Source organism: Perognathus longimembris, chromosome 16 (genome assembly GCF_023159225.1).
Source record: "Perognathus longimembris pacificus isolate PPM17 chromosome 16, ASM2315922v1, whole genome shotgun sequence".
NCBI lineage: Eukaryota > Metazoa > Chordata > Mammalia > Rodentia > Heteromyidae > Perognathus > Perognathus longimembris.
This window is the reverse complement of record NC_063176.1, coordinates 56,326,585-56,342,169: the sequence shown is the minus strand read 5'-3', so window position 1 is coordinate 56,342,169 and position 15,585 is coordinate 56,326,585. Positions and strand designations below refer to the sequence as shown.

Genomic DNA, 15,585 nt, shown 5'->3' with positions numbered 1-15,585 from the left:
CGTGTGCGCTAGCGAGACCCGGGGGTGTGTGTGACTGCGGCATCCTCTAGCTAACCTGACCGATACAAACCACGCGATCCACACAACGCTGCCTGGAGGAGAGGCGGCACCGTCTGCCAGGTCGCCTCGCCACCCGGACACTCGGTGGGCAGCAGACTGGCAGTGGGCTCAGGCCGGGGGACCGTTCGTGGAGCACAGGGTGAGGGAGCACAATCGGGGGGGGGGGGGCCCAGGCACCTGGTGCCCTTCCTCGGCACCCCCCATTCTGGCTCCATCAAGGAGGATGCTCAGGAGGGGGCACCTCGCTCTGTGAGCCGCTCGCGTGGGGCTGGCGGCGGGGCCGGGCCAGCCGCTCCCTTCTTGGCTGGTGGGGACCGGAGCGGACAGCGGCTCCGGCCTTCGTGAGGCTCCTGGCCACAGCAGAGCCACACGTGGGTTCCGTGGCCCGGCCCCCCGCCTCCCCAACGGCACAACCAGGCCGGGCCCCCACGCGCCCCCGCCGCCACCCTCCCCTCTGGCTTCGCGGGTTCACGGCACCAGGCAGGGACCCCAGAGCCCGGGCCCCGGTGCCGAGGGGGGTCCCCCGTTACGCCGCGGAGGAAGGTTTGGGGGAATCGCGCGCTGTTTCTTCATTCTAAGCGTCCCGCGGCAAAGCAGAGAATGGATCTCATCACCCAGACGCGCCAACCCGCCGGCACACGCCCAGGAACGCGGACACACGCGTGCACGGGGGTGCTCCCGCGCCCGCCGGCCCCCGCGGAGGGGGAGACCCCGTCTCTGTGCCCGGGCCGGGCGTGGGGGTCCTCCGCAGTGCCCGTCGTGCCCACACGCACCTGGCCCCCCGCACCCCCATCGGGAGGCTCCACCTCCCCCAGAAGCTCCCCCCCACAACCTCAAGCAATGGCCCCCACGCCGCCTCCCCCTCTCCTCCCGGCTGGCAGGGGGCGGGGGGGGGGCACGGCGGTGGGCGGGCCTCCCCGTCCAGCCCCACTGAGCTGCATAGCAACCTTGCCCCGTCCTCCCAAAAGCTCCTCCGGAACAAAGACGGGAGGGGGAGGGGGGTGGGAGGGAGGGGCGGGGGGGGGGTCTGTACTGGCCGCCACCTAATTGTGCACATGGATTTCAACAAGGGTGTGGGGGGGGGGCTGGGCACGGCAGCTCCGTGGGCTCCCCTTCTCCCCACGGCTCAATGGGGCCCGCGGGGCTCAGGGCCAGGGTACAGGGCCGGCCCCCCACTTTGCCTCACCCCTGGGAACTCGGGGCTCTGAAAGGGCCTGGCAGGCGGCAGCACCCCGCGCTCATTAGCATTCGGCGTGGCGAGGTGGCCGGGCGGGCGGGCTGCGCGCTCGCGGCAGCGCTCGGAGCCCCGGAGCGCCGGCCGCCACGGCGGGACCGGCTCTGGAGACAGATGAGGGAGGACGCCACCAACTCCACACACGGGGGGCTGGGGGGGGCTGGGGGGGCACCGCCTCTGGGAGGAAGAGCTCCGCTCCACGGAGCCCCGCCCTGGCCTTGGGAAGCAGGGACGCCGAGGCAGCGCCCGCGAAGCACATCCACACCAGGGGGGCCTGGCCCCCCCGGCCACAGCTCCCCCTGACCCGCGTGGGCAGTGCCAGGCCCCGGGCTGGGCGATGGCGGCCGACTCGGGGGTGATGCGGCCCCGGCCTGCTGGGAGTGCAAAGCCAGGCAAGGCAGACGTCCACAGCGAATGCTGGGCAAAACCAACCAAACACGCGCTCTGCGGGCGGGAGGGGAAGCTGGGCGGGGGGGGGGGGGGTCCTGGCAGGGCTGGGGGTGGGGGGTGGAGGGAGGGCTGACAGGGTCAGGACTGGAGCAGGTGTTAGAAAGACAGGCCCCAGGAGGTGGAATTGAGCGCGGCTGGAGCAGGTGACAGCTGGAGAAGGCATGGGGCAGGGGGGCAGTGGGATGGAGGGGCCCGTGGAGTGGGGAGCCCCAGGGCCCCCCAGGCCCAGAGGGGAGCAGCCTGGGCCCTGCCCTCAACAGTAGCCATGGAGACGGGCAGAGGGCCCGTGGTGGCCGGAGGGGCTGGGGGAGGGAGGTGGCACGGAAGACAATAGAGACTCTCCGGCCGGCGTGGGGCAGACACGGGCCTGCTCCCCCAGCTCCACCGCCCTCCCGGGGACCCCGACGCTGCCGCTGTGCCCGGCTGCACCCCGAAACCCCGCCGGGCTGCCTCTTCCCTGCAGGTACGTGCCCAGGGGCACAGGGCGGCACGGGCTCACAGACACCCGCACCGCAGCATGGCCGTCCGCCACGCGCCCGCCCGACCCGCACTCGCTGCTCAGCACAGCGGCGGCAGCGCGTGGCCCGTGCAGAGGTCGGTTCTGGAGGGACGGACAGGAGACAGAGCACCCCCACCCCGCCCAGCGAGCGGAGCCAGGCCAGCACTGAGGACATCCCCTTCCCTGCACAACAGGCAGATGGGGCCCCCCCGCCCCCACTCGGTCCCCACGCCTGTCCCAGGGCCTGGCGTAAGAACCGCTCGAGAAGTGCGTGCTCAGTAAAAGCCAAGTGAAGAGCAGGCCTCAGTCCCCTTGGAGGCGGCAGGACAATCCCCTGAGACCTGCAGAGGAAGCGCATGGTAGACCAGATGTCCCTCCTTCAGGATGCTGAGCCGGGTCCGCAGGGTTCACAGAGGGCAGCACGGGGGGAGGGGGGGGCCTGGCTGCTCAGAACCGGCCACCTCGGGCAAGCCCCCCAGCTGCACAAGGCACGGAGCAGAGGCCCTTAGGAAGGGCGTGAGGGCCGACAGACCCTGCGGGGGCCCGGGGAGGGGCGGGGGCACACAGGCTGAGCTGGGATCCAGGGGGATTTGCATTCCCGACAAGCAACCGACCATCAGCCGGACGGTTTTAGTGTGCGCGGCCCCGGTGTGCCGGTGAATCTGAATTGCAAATAAGCGGCAAGCGGCTCCTCAGCGCGAGCCTCTCCCCAGGTAATGTTTGTTCCTACTTACCCTAGAAATTATTGGTTTATCTGAAAGCTCTCAATCTCCGGGAGCGCCCGGGGTTTTATCTGCCTCAAACTGGCGCCAGGCACACACCACCGGCCTCGGGGCTCCGGGGGACACCGCGCCGGGGCCACGGGCCGCCGAGTCCACGGCCCCCGGCCACCATGGGGCGGGGATGGGGGACCTCGGGGGGACAGGGGACGGCCGCTTCTGAAGTGGCTGAAAACAAGAGCAGGACCAGCCCCCCCACGCCGTCCCCCCGTATGAGCCGGGCGGGGGGGGGGGGGAGGGCGGCCGATCCCGGAGGATAATCACTTCTAATTGCCATCGCTCCAGCCTCGGAGTCCCCGGGAAATTACACTGTACCTTTCATTCCAACCGACACCGCGTGGCACCCAGTGACCTGTCAAGCGGATCACGAGCGCCAGGAAGGGCTCAACCGCGGAACCACGGAGGAAAGGTGCTGGCTCTCAGAGAGCCGGGCGGGCTGGGCTTCCCCCTCCTCCCCGCCCAGCCGCCAGGGCCCCGCGCACAGGGCGCGGATCTTTGGTCCTAGGGACGAGGCGCACAGCCACGGCAGCCCCTTAACGGCCGTGGCCGGCGCCGTGGCCGCTGCGTTCTCGGAAGGCGCTCGCACGCAGGGCTGTATCTCCATTTCCACAGCCCAGCCCACGGGGGCCCAGCCCACGGGGGCCCAGCCCACGGAGGTCCAGCCCATGGAGGTCCAGCCCACGGGGGCCCAGCCCACGGGGGCCCAGCCCACGGGGGCCCAGCCCACGGAGACCCGGCCACACGGAGCCACGCGTGGTCTCTGTGCTTGGGAGCTGGAATGAGAACCCACACCCGAGAGGAAAGCCGACTGCCGCCGCCTCCCGGGGCGCCCGGAGCCTCCTCGGAGGCCCCCCCCCCCCCCGGCAGCAAGGCGAGTCCTCTTCCCTCACCAACGCCTGAGCTTTCATCTTCAAAGACAAAGGAATCAAAGCACTGTTCCTTGGCTCCCGCACGCCCTTTGCTAAGGCCCGGGAAGAACAAAGTCATCTTTTCAGAAGTTTTTCAGGCCGGACCTGCGCATGCCGCCTCGGAAGGAGGAGGCAGCAGGCAAGGGAGACACTTCCGGTCACCCCTCTTCATCTCTGCCACGCCCAGTCCAGGTCGGCAGCAGCCTGGGGGCGATGACCTTCTAACGACCTCCATCCCCAGAAGGACACAGGGAGGGGAAGGTTCGGGGGAAGAGCACGGGGAAGCAGTGGAGAGCCGGGAGAAGCCCAGGCCGGGGTCTGGGGGCTGCGGAAGGCCACCCGGTCTCCATGCGTGACCCCCGCGAGGGAGGAAAAGGAGCCCCGATACTGATGGCTACGATCTGGGCACCAAGAAACAGCCCACGGAGGGCATCCAGGGCAGAGGACACCAGGACAAGCGCGCCCGTGGAGCCTCTGGCGTGCGGAGGCCCCCACTGAGGCACGGAGCCAGGCCTCGCAGGAAGCACCACACTGCGTTTTACCCGGAGCCGTGGGTTCAAATCCACCCGGCATGGGGTCTACACTCCCGGCAGTCAGGCTCCTCGGCACACAAGCTTGTGACACTGCTCCAAGCCCAACGTCTCCAAGCACCCCTGAGCCTGCGAGAGACCCCCTCGTTTCTGAGAGCAACCGAGCTGTGCTGTGCTGACAGCGCCCCGGTGTGGCCAGGAGGAGAACCGTCATAGACCAGTCTCTACCAGCCTGGGCCTCAGCACACGTTACAATAATAATCTAATAGTAAGCACACCTTAGTGTTATCATCTTATTATTATTATTTTAAGTAAAAATAAAGACCGACTCCAACTTATACACTGCAAAGACCACCACCGGGAACACAGAGCATCTAAGAACCCCCCCCCCCAAAAAATTGGACCCCACATCCAGCCTCCCTCTCCCTCCAGAGGCTCCTCCAATTCCTCCCAATCAAGTCTGGCTTTCCCGGGTCCCAGCCTCCGGTGTAAAGACGTCACGGTTTATTTTTGTGCGTGCATCTGCCACACCCAACAGCTGCACCGCCGCGCCTGCTTCTGCCTCGGAAAACGCAGCCTCTCGCCTCTCCCTTCCCTCCGCGAGCGACGCCGGGGGGTCGCCTCCCCGCCGCCGGAGGTCCCCGCAGAGCTGTGTGTGGCGGGAAAGGCAGCTCCGCGCTCGCCCAGCCTCCCGGACCCCGCGGCTGCCCGCCGGCCCACGCGGTTTGGATGGACCCGATGCGAAGCACGAGGAAACCCTACCCGACGGGATAGGGCGGGTGAGGGGCGAGGAGAGGGGCGCGGCCCTCCCCGCTGGGGCGCGTGGCTGTGCGATCCGCGGGGCTCCCGGCCCACGCGGGCCCCGCCGCGCACGGCGGAGGTCAGGAGCCGCGCGGAGACGCTTCTAGCCACGAGCCCCGGAAGGAAACGCCTTCGATAGCAGGAGGAAACGCGTTTGAAGCAGGGATCCCCCCCCCCCGATCGCGGGGGGCCGCGGAAAGGCCGCCTACGTTTACTGCCCTCGATTGCGTTAGAGTTGGATTTGCTGAGGAGGAGGCTGGGCACGGCCGCGCGCTCGGCCGCGGGGCAGGAACGGCCCGTTTCTATTTCTGGTGCTGGCAGGGCCCGAGGCCCTGACTCCTCCGTCGCCTCTGCCAGGGAGTAAAAATAGCCATCAGCACGGCGCGACGGCGACAGCCCCCGGCCCCACCACGCCAGGGGGCCCCGACCCCGCTCCAGGTCTGCGTGTGCACACGCACGCACGCACACACACACGCGCACGGACATGCACATACACACAGGCACACACACGCGCCCATACACGCACATACACACGTGTGCACATGAACACACACGCATGCATGCACATAACACAGGCACAGACACACAGGTGCACACACTCACGCGCGCGTGCACACACACGCAAGGCCAAGCCTCCACGTAGAAAACAACAGAAGCTTTTTCCACACAGGACGAAGGGACTGCTCACGAAACTCTACTGAGAAGGGGCGGGAGTGAGGGGCTGGGCATCTTCACCTAGGCCGTCTGCCCTACCGCCCCAGCCCCCCCCCCCCGCCGGCTGGACACCCGCCCTCCTCAGGCTCACACCCCGCAGTGCCTGCCTGCCTCGGGGCCTTTGTACCTGCCGCTCAGTGTGCAGGAAGGCTCGGCCCAGATTCTCCCGTGGCTCTTCCGTCCTGCCCCTCACAGAATGTCTCAAACTGTCTTCACAGTGAGATCCCCCCGCCACCCTAGACGCCAACCCCGGCCATTTCCAGGCAGCTCACCGGTGAGGGGCGCGATGGTGACACTGGTGGGGGGAGAGCCCGCTCCCGGGCCCGGCTGGCCGCAATCAGGAACCCGGAACGGAGCCTGGCGCGGCCCGGGCCGCCGGTGCCTCGGGTAGGGGCCGTCGGCCATGAGCCCGTCGCTGCGGCCACAGGCTCTCGAGGCGGCTGCGTCCCCGAGGGAGGGGTGACCCGAGCCTGGGCCAGGCCCCGCGTGAACGAAGCCCTCCCCCGCTGCCCACGGAGGCCCGGCTGCTCACAGCAGAACGGAGGAGGAGCAGGCATCGGCTGGGGGGGGGGGGGAAAGGGGGGCTCCCCCCGAAGCGGGGCAGCAGCTGGCAGGGCCGAACCCCTCCCCGCACGCAGAGCCCCGGGGCCAAGGCCTCCGACGGAAAGGTCGAAGCTGAGCGCCCGTCTGAAGGTCACAGACCCGGGAGGCCCTGACGGAACAGCCGACGCGGAGCGGGGACCCGGCCGGGCGGGGCAGGGGACGACAAGTCACTGCCACGCAGAGCGGCCCCTCGGAGACACACACTGCCGGTGTGCTCGGGCTCACACCCCAGGGCTCACACCCCAGGGCTCACACCCCAGGGCTCACACACCAGGGCTCACACCCCAGGGCTCACACATCAGGGGCTCACACCCCAGGGCTCACACCCCAGGGCTCACACCCCAGGGCTCACACCCCAGGGCTCACACACCAGGGCTCACACACCAGGGCTCACACCCCAGGGCTCACACCCCAGGGCTCACACACCAGGGCTCACACACCAGGGCTCATACCCCAGGGCTCACACCCCAGGGCTCACACCCCAGGGCTCACACCCCAGGGCTCACACCCCAGGGCTCACACACCAGGGCTCACACCCCAGGGCTCACACACCAGGGCTCACACCCCAGGGCTCACACCCCAGGGCTCACACACCAGGGCTCACACCCCAGGGCTCACACACCAGGGCTCACACCCCAGGGCTCACACCCCAGGGCTCACACCCCAGGGCTCACACCCCAGGGCTCACACACCAGGGGCTCACACCCCAGGGCTCACACCCCAGGGCTCACACCCCAGGGCTCACACACCAGGGCTCACACCCCAGGGCTCACACCCCAGGGCTCACACACCAGGGGCTCACACCCCAGGGCTCACACCCCAGGGCTCACACACCAGGGGCTCACACCCCAGGGCTCACACATCAGGGGCTCACACACCAGGGCTCACACCCCAGGGCTCACACACCAGGGCTCACACCCCAGGGCTCACACCCCAGGGCTCACACCCCAGGGCTCACACACCAGGGCTCACACCCCAGGGCTCACACACCAGGGCTCACACACCAGGGCTCACACCCCAGGGCTCACACACCAGGGCTCACACCCCAGGGCTCACACCCCAGGGCTCACACACCAGGGCTCACACCCCAGGGCTCACACACCAGGGCTCACACCCCAGGGCTCACACCCCAGGGCTCACACCCCAGGGCTCACACACCAGGGCTCACACCCCAGGGCTCACACACCAGGGCTCACACCCCAGGGCTCACACATCAGGGGCTCACACACCAGGGCTCACACCCCAGGGCTCACACCCCAGGGCTCACACACCAGGGCTCACACCCCAGGGCTCACACACCAGGGGCTCACACCCCAGGGCTCACACCCCAGGGCTCACACCCCAGGGCTCACACACCAGGGGCTCACACCCCAGGGCTCACACATCAGGGGCTCACACACCAGGGCTCACACCCCAGGGCTCACACCCCAGGGCTCACACCCCAGGGCTCACACACCAGGGGCTCACACCCCAGGGCTCACACACCAGGGCTCACACCCCAGGGCTCACACACCAGGGCTCACACCCCAGGGCTCACACCCCAGGGCTCACACCCCAGGGCTCACACCCCAGGGCTCACACATCAGGGGCTCACACACCAGGGCTCACACCCCAGGGCTCACACCCCAGGGCTCACACCCCAGGGCTCACACACCAGGGGCTCACACCCCAGGGCTCACACACCAGGGCTCACACCCCAGGGCTCACACACCAGGGCTCACACACCAGGGCTCACACCCCAGGGCTCACACACCAGGGCTCACACCCCAGGGCTCACACACCAGGGCTCACACCCCAGGGGTCACACCCCAGGGCTCACACACCAGGGCTCACACCCCAGGGCTCACACCCCAGGGCTCACACCCCAGGGCTCACACACCAGGGCTCACACACCAGGGCTCACACACCAGGGCTCACACCCCAGGGCTCACACCCCAGGGGCTCACACCCCAGGGCTCACACCCCAGGGCTCACACACCAGGGCTCACACACCAGGGCTCACACACCAGGGCTCACACACCAGGGGCTCACACCCCAGGGGTCACACCCCAGGGCTCACACCCCAGGGCTCACACCCCAGGGCTCACACACCAGGGCTCACACATCAGGGGCTCACACCCCAGGGGCTCACACCCCAGGGCTCACACCCCAGGGCTCACACCCCAGGGGCTCACACCCCAGGGCTCACACCCCAGGGCTCACACCCCAGGGCTCACACCCCAGGGCTCACACACCAGGGCTCACACCCCAGGGCTCACACCCCAGGGGACAGGCCCTGGGCAGCGGCCGCCCCAGGCAGAGGAGGCCGTGACCCGAGGCCCTTCCAGGGCAGCTGAGCCGGGCTGCACCTCTGCCCCCCGGCGGGGTCGCCCAGCCCACAGGCCCTGGAGGGCCCAGGAGACCCCGGGCTCCCGCAGCCGCCAGCAGGACTCGGAATCCAGGGGATCTAGGAGCTCTTTCCACAGTGAAACCCAACCAGGCTAGACACAAATGCCGCCATTCCGGGGCTGCCCTGAACGCGTCTAACGAGCTCCCCCCCCAGCGCTCCCCCCAAACCTCAGCGCTTCCTTCCTTCTGGGCCAGCACCGAGGCCTTGAACTCATGGCGTTGGGAGCTCGCTCGGCTCTGTGGCTCAGCGCTTCAACCCCTTGAGCCCCGCCCCGCCCCCCAGTGTTTTGCTGGTTAACTGATGGGAGATGAACGTCTCTGGGGGCTGCCCGTGGGCTGGCGGGGGACCCCTCGGCCTCCTGGGTCACGGGCGTCACGCGGTGGCACGCAGCCGAGACAGTCTGTTTCCTGCCCAGGCGTGCGCTCCATCTCGATCCCGGTTTGCATCTCCTAGCGCGGCCGAGGCGTCAGGGATGTGCCGGAGGGGTGCCGGAGGGGCGCCGGGTGAAGTTGAGGGGCCTCGGGGCGGGGGAGGGGGCCAAGGGCGCACCTGCCCTTCCCCCCACACGGGGGTCTCAGGAGGTAAAGTAGGATGGACCCGGCGCCAGCGCCGCCACACGGAACCGACGTGGTGTGGAGTGAGCGACTGCTGGGTGGGCAGGGGGTGGGCAGAGGTCTACGCTGGGGCGGGGTGTGTTGGGGGCCCAGGGGAAGTTCACCACAACACCCACAATGACGCCCACTGTCAGGCTGAAGGCTGGGCACGGACGGCGCACCCCTGTGGTCGCAGCCACTCGGGAGTGAGAGGTCTGCCCAGCACGTGAGCCTCAGCTCCGGTGAACCAGCAAAGAGCGGGAGGCCGAGCTGCGGCTCCAGCCGTCGAACGGGAGCGGCCTGGAGAGAAACAAGCCCAGGGAGAGGGTGCGATCTGGAGCCCAAGCCCTTGGACCAGCACAATAATAATAATAATAATAATACAATAAATTGCACGAATTGTTCTATTTCTGGAATTTTCCATTTACTATTTCCAGACCTTGGTTGGCCATGGGTAACTTGACACCACCGGCAGCCAAACGGGAGAGAGGAGGGCACAGGCGAAATCGAGGGGTGCGGGAGGGGTGCAGAAGGCAGACACACTGGAGGAAGGCCCCCCCAAATGACCACACGCCAGCGAGCACCGAGGCCAGGGTGGCCCCCGGGGGCATGGGGAGGCGGAGTGCAGGGAGGGGGGCAGGGAGGGGGGCGGGAAGTCAGGCCCAGGCAGGCACACACCTTCCCCACGCCCGCTGCCCGGGGGCCTCCCGGGCCCGAGGCACGCAGGGGGGAGGGCGCGGGTCCCCACGAGTCCACGTGCAGGGATGAGCGTGGGGTCAGCGTCCTCGGCCCCCTGCTCACCCAGGATGCCCCCACCCGTGGCGATGGATCAGGAATACGGATGGAAAGCGGAGCCCGGGGATCGCAGGCTGATCCTCCTCGAGTGACTTCCGGTGTTTAACCGCGTGGGCTCCGCCATGCCTTCCACCGACACCGACTTCCTGTGGAGCTCGAGAGACGCTCGCCGACGGCGCGCAATGCCTCCGAGGGGCCGGGCGCTCTGTCCTAAGCACAGGCGGGGGGGCCCGGGGCCCGGGCCGCGGGCTGGAGTCCCGAGGAGCCGGCGCGGAGGCCGGGCGCAGGGGCCCGGCACCCCGCAGCGATACAATAGACGTGCACAGGACCTGCCTAGGCTGGGGCTGGGGCCGGGGCTCAAGCGGTAGCGCGCCCACCCCTCTCTGCCAGCACCAGGCCCCGAGTTCAAGTCCAAGTACCATCCCCCCCACAAAGCAAACGTCGTTCTTTGGGGGGGTCACCAAAGCTGCAGCTCATCCACCCCCCAGCCGTGGAGGCTCCTAGGGAAGCTCACTAGGGACAAAAGCGGGGGAGGGGAGGGGCTAGGAGGAGAGGAAGAATGTTCCGGCAATGTTCCTGCAGAGGCAAGGACCTGCCAGGAGGAGGCTGGGCGGAGGCGAAGGCAAGGTGGACGAGGCCTAGTGGGCCGGACTTGCCGCTGGGCAGCCCAGCCAGCCCGACCGGGACCCTGAGCCCACGGGAGACCTCAGCCCGGCCAGCCCGACCGGGACCCTGAGCTCACGCGTGATCTCATCCCGGCCAGCCCGACCGGACTCTGAGCTCACGCGTGATCTCATCCCAGCCAGCCGGACCGGGACCCTGAGCTCACGCGTGATCTCATCCCAGCCAGCCCGACCGGACTCTGAGCTCACGCGCGACCTCAGCCTCAGCCGCAGAAGCAGCTGCCATGCGGCACCAGACCCGGGGAGACGCCGCCCACAGCCGGGGCGTCCTGGGAGCCTCTGTCTCCCGTCTCCATTCCTCTGGCTTCGGGGCTGGGTGGGGCAGGGCCTCCCTAGTTGGCCTGTGGCCCAATCCCCAAACCAGTGACTTGCTCCCCTTAAGAGGGGCCTTGCAGAGGGGACAGAAATCCCGAGATGGGGCGAAGCCTGACACCCTGGCCGAGGGCGGCGGGAGGGTGCAGTCAGGGGGCCGGGGACCCACGGAGGACGGGTGGGAGGCTGCGGGGGGAGGAGCCAGGCCACCTGTGCTGGCCTTCCCGGAAGCCTCCAGAAGGATCCGGCCCCGCAGGCTCACGGGGGCTGACTTCCGGCCCCCAGGTCTGGGAGAAAATCCATCTGCTGTTTTCAACGACCCTGTTCCGTGGGGAGCTACAGCCACCCTACGAAACCGAGGCCAGGGCCCCAGCGGAGGCCCTGCCCGTGGCCCTGGCCTGTGCCCCCCCCCACCCCGACCCCCCCACCAAGCTGGGGCGGCCTCTCCGCTGTGAACGTCCCTTTTTGAGGACCAAGCAAGCTAGTTGCCCCTCACCCTGTGTTCTAATACTCCTGGGATGGGGCCACACCCCCTCCCTGACGCTCCTCCTGGCCCCGGGCGCCGGGACGGCCTCCTTGGCCTCCTCGGCCTTGTCGGCCCCCCCCCCCCCCCGGCCGGCCTGGGCGTGGCGTGGCTTGGCTGACCTCCTCGTCCTGCAGAAACCAGACATGCCGCGTGTGCAGGAATGTGCGGACTCCACGCAGGCAAAGCCCCAGCCCTGGAGACGGCCCAGCAGGACCCTCAGGGAATCGGGGCCCCTCCAGCCCTGTGGGAAGCCCAGCAGGACACCCGGAAGTCGGGGGGGGGGTTGTCCCAGGACCCCACCCTGGGGACCGGCCTGCGTGTACTGGGTGCCCGCGTGGAGTGTGCGGACCGGTCCTGCCCAGCACCTCCCACCTGCCCGCTGTCTCCTGGCAGGCAGAGCTGTCGCAGAGGCTGGCTTCCTTCTGGAAGGCTCCGGGAGTCCTGTCTGGGATTCACCTCCTACATTCCTCTCCACACCAGCCGCCGGGGGCGGACAGCTGGAAGCACCCCAAGGCACTTCCCAGCCAAGATGGCGGCCAAGGAGACACGGCCACCCAGGCGCTGCCGGGAGAGGGAGGCCGGGGGGGCGGGCGGCCCGGCCAGGCTCTGGAGAAGCCAAGGGAGGCTCCTGCCGCACAGCCGGGCCCGGGGTCGGCCACAGGGGGACTTCTCCACGTCCGTGACAGAATCACGCAGCAGACTTTCATTTACCTATTCACTCCATTAAAAAACAATCCCGTGACCGCGCGTTCCAGGTGGAGGGGGATGAATGGGATCACGGCCGGAGGGGTTCGGGACCCTTCACCTGCAGGGTGACCCCGGGCCTGGAAAATCTGCCGCGGGCCCTGCCTGGACTCCCTTTCTAGATTCTTCCCACTCCCAACACACTCAGCCCTCCCCCCCCCCCCCCCCCGCCGCCCCCAGCCCTGGCCTCATCCCCGCCACGCCCCCTCCTCTTCTCTTCTCCCCACCATCTCCAGAAGCTTCCAGATTTCTCCGTGCAGGAGGTCCTGGGGAACGTCCCTCCCTGCAGTAGAGCGGGGACTCAAAGTCACAGGTTATTGCCTTTAAAAAAAAAAACAACGAAGCAACGTGGAAACGGCAGCACAAAGGCGTCTGAGGCCGCGCCCAGCTGTGCCCTTTACCCCGGAAGCTCTGAGGGGCGGCGAGGCCCGGCCGACCACCGCCCCTCAGGAAGCTGGGGGGCGGGCGGGGGAGGGGGGTTCGGAACGGCCGCCGAGGGTCAAAGGTGACGGGTGCCGGGGCGTCGCCTCCAGGGAACACAGGAGGCCGGTGCGAGAGACCGGCTCAGAGCCCAGACTGGATCTCATCACGCACGCCCGCGGTGCCTTCCAGGAGGGGCCGGCCGCGAGCCGGCCTCCAAGGTCATTCATCAAGGTCAAGCACGGGGAAGGGCGCCCTTGGCAGAGCGGGTAAGCACCAGAGATGCCCGGGGCCCCGCCTGGTCACGCTCGACCCTGACCTTCCGCGCGGAGCCGAGCCCGGAACACAGACGAGAAAATCCAGCTTGGGGCTGGGCCCAGAATTCACAGATTAGCGCCTGCGGGGGACGCGGCTCAGCACCCCGCCCGGGACCTCCGCCCCCCATGGCTGCAGACCGGCCGCGGGAAGCCAAGCCCCAGAACGTTCCACGGGGGGGGGGGGGGGGGGGGCGACCTCGGCATCACACCGGCCAGCTGGCCTCACCCTCGCGGGGCCCCCCAAGAGGAGGGGCACCGGGCGCCCGCACGCAGTCCCCGAGGCCGCCCGCCCCCTCTACCCCGGTCCCACAGGAACGGCAGGACCTAGGGCCACCCCACCCAGAGAAGGACGGGGCCCGCGAGGCCAGTGCTGGCAGGGGCCACGCGCCACCGGGAGGCCGCGGCGCAGAGAGGATCGCCGCCCGGCGCGTGGACAGCCGACCATGGGGTCGGGGACGGGCGGGGCCGGGGAGCCGGCGGGCAGGGCCTAGAAGATTCCAGGCCGGGGCCTGCACAGGCAGCGCCCTGCAGGACCAGGGTGAAGGCGCAGGGCACGGCATGAGGGCAACCATCCTCCTGGCACAGGGGCGAGTGGGGGGGGACCTGGGCCAGGTCCTGCGGGATCCCGCCAGCTCCCAGAGGGAGGCGGAGGCCGGGCAGGGGCCCCTCAGCCGCCGGGCCGGGCCTGAGCGGGCACACGGGGCCTGAGCGGGGCACACGGGCCTGAGCGGGCGGACGGGGCCTGAGCGGGCACACGGGGCCTGAGCGGGCACACGGGCCTGAGCGGGCACACGGGGCCTGAGCGGGGCACACGGGGCCTGAGCAGGCACTCGGGGCCTGAGCGGGCACACGGGGCCTGAGCGGGCACACGGGGCCTGAGCGGGCACACGGGGCCTGAGCGGGCACACGGGGCCTGAGCGGGGAGGACGGGGCCTGAGCGGGGCACACGGGGCCTGAGCGGGGAGGACGGGGCCTGAGCGGGGCACACGGGGCCTGAGCGGGCGGACGGGGCCTGAGCGGGCACACGGGGCCTGAGCGGGGCACACGGGGCCTGAGCGGGCACACGGGGCCTGAGCGGGCACACGGGGCCTGAGCGGGCACACGGGGCCTGAGTGGGGCACACGGGGCCTGAGCGGGCACACGGGGCCTGAGCGGGCACACGGGGCCTGAGCGGGCGGACGGGGCCTGAGCGGGCACACGGGGCCTGAGCGGGCACACGGGGCCTGAGCGGGGTGGACGGGGCCTGAGCGGGCACACGGGGCCTGAGCGGGCACACGGGCTGAGCGGGCACACGGGGCCTGAGCGGGGCCTGAGCGGGGCACACGGGGCCTGAGCGGGCACACGGGGCCTGAGCGGGCACACGGGCTGAGCGGGGCCTGAGCGGGGCACACGGGGCCTGAGCGGGCACACGGGGCCTGAGCGGGCACACGGGGCCTGAGCGGGGCCTGAGCGGGCACACGGGGCCTGAGCGGGGCACACGGGGCCTGAGCGGGCACACGGGCTGAGCGGGCACACGGGGCCTGAGCGGGCACACGGGGCCTGAGCGGGGCCTGAGCGGGCACACGGGGCCTGAGCGGGGCACACGGGCCGAGCGGGCACACGGGCTGAGCGGGCACACGGGCTGAGCGGGCACACGGGGCCTGAGCGGGCACACGGGCTGAGCGGGCACACGGGGCCTGAGCGGGCGGACGGGGCCTGAGTGGGCGGACGGGGCCTGAGCGGGGCACACGGGGCCTGAGCGGGGCACACGGGGCCTGAGCAGGCACACGGGCTGAGCGGGCACACGGGCTGAGCGGGCACACGGGCCGAGTGGGCTTCCCGGTCACCGCCAGGCCTCGGCGGGCGCGTTCCGAGGAGGTAACATTCCAGGCAAGCATTCATGTCGAGAAAGTTGTGCGGAAGCAGATGTGCGGCGGCGAGGCTGTCTTTACGAGGCGGCTGGGGAGATGAATGTTTCATGAAGGACGCGGGCCTTTGTGTTACTTTAGCAAACGACGCCTCCGGAAACGGGGAGAAAACGCAGCCACCTGCAATTCTCTGTTTTTCTGAAGGCAGCTCGTTCTGATCGCCGAGTCCTGCCTAGCCAGGACCCTTCCTCTGCTGAGCCGGGCACAGCCGTCGGCCCCTTACCGGACGAGGAGACCGCGGCCCAGCGGGTGGGGAAGGGCGCTTTCCACCCCCGACCTCCCCGTGCAGGCAGAGCTGTCTGACCACAGCGCGCACATCTG

At 69.5% G+C, this 15,585-nt stretch overlaps 1 protein-coding gene across 1 annotated transcript; it reads right to left on the bottom strand.

Moving 5' to 3' along the window:
- Positions 1 to 1,997: 1,997 nt before the first annotated feature.
- On the bottom strand, positions 1,998 to 15,238 carry LOC125364552 (proline-rich protein 36-like). Its single transcript, XM_048364145.1, has 9 exons — positions 13,697 to 15,238; positions 12,340 to 12,482; positions 11,400 to 11,637; positions 9,698 to 9,860; positions 6,248 to 6,415; positions 5,471 to 5,611; positions 4,160 to 4,331; positions 3,420 to 3,795; positions 1,998 to 2,345 (listed from the first exon to the last, which is right to left on the bottom strand). Exons 1-9 carry the CDS (start codon positions 15,236 to 15,238, stop codon positions 1,998 to 2,000), a joined length of 3,291 nt encoding a protein of 1,096 aa, XP_048220102.1.
- Positions 15,239 to 15,585: the final 347 nt, after the last annotated feature.

What these genes read in the sequence shown, in the direction of transcription:
- LOC125364552 (XM_048364145.1), bottom strand. Translation starts at nt 15,238, where the DNA reads ATGAATGCTTGCCTGGAATGTTACCTCCTCGGAACGCGCCCGCCGAGG. An exon ending in CGGCTGGTGTGGAGAGGAAT is followed by an intron (nt 11,638 to 12,339) that starts GTAGGAGGTGAA and finishes ATTTTCTCCCAG; the next exon opens with ACCTGGGGGCCGGAAGTCAG. An exon ending in CACCATCGCGCCCCTCACCG is followed by an intron (nt 5,612 to 6,247) that starts GTGAGCTGCCTG and finishes ACTCCCTGGCAG; the next exon opens with AGGCGACGGAGGAGTCAGGG.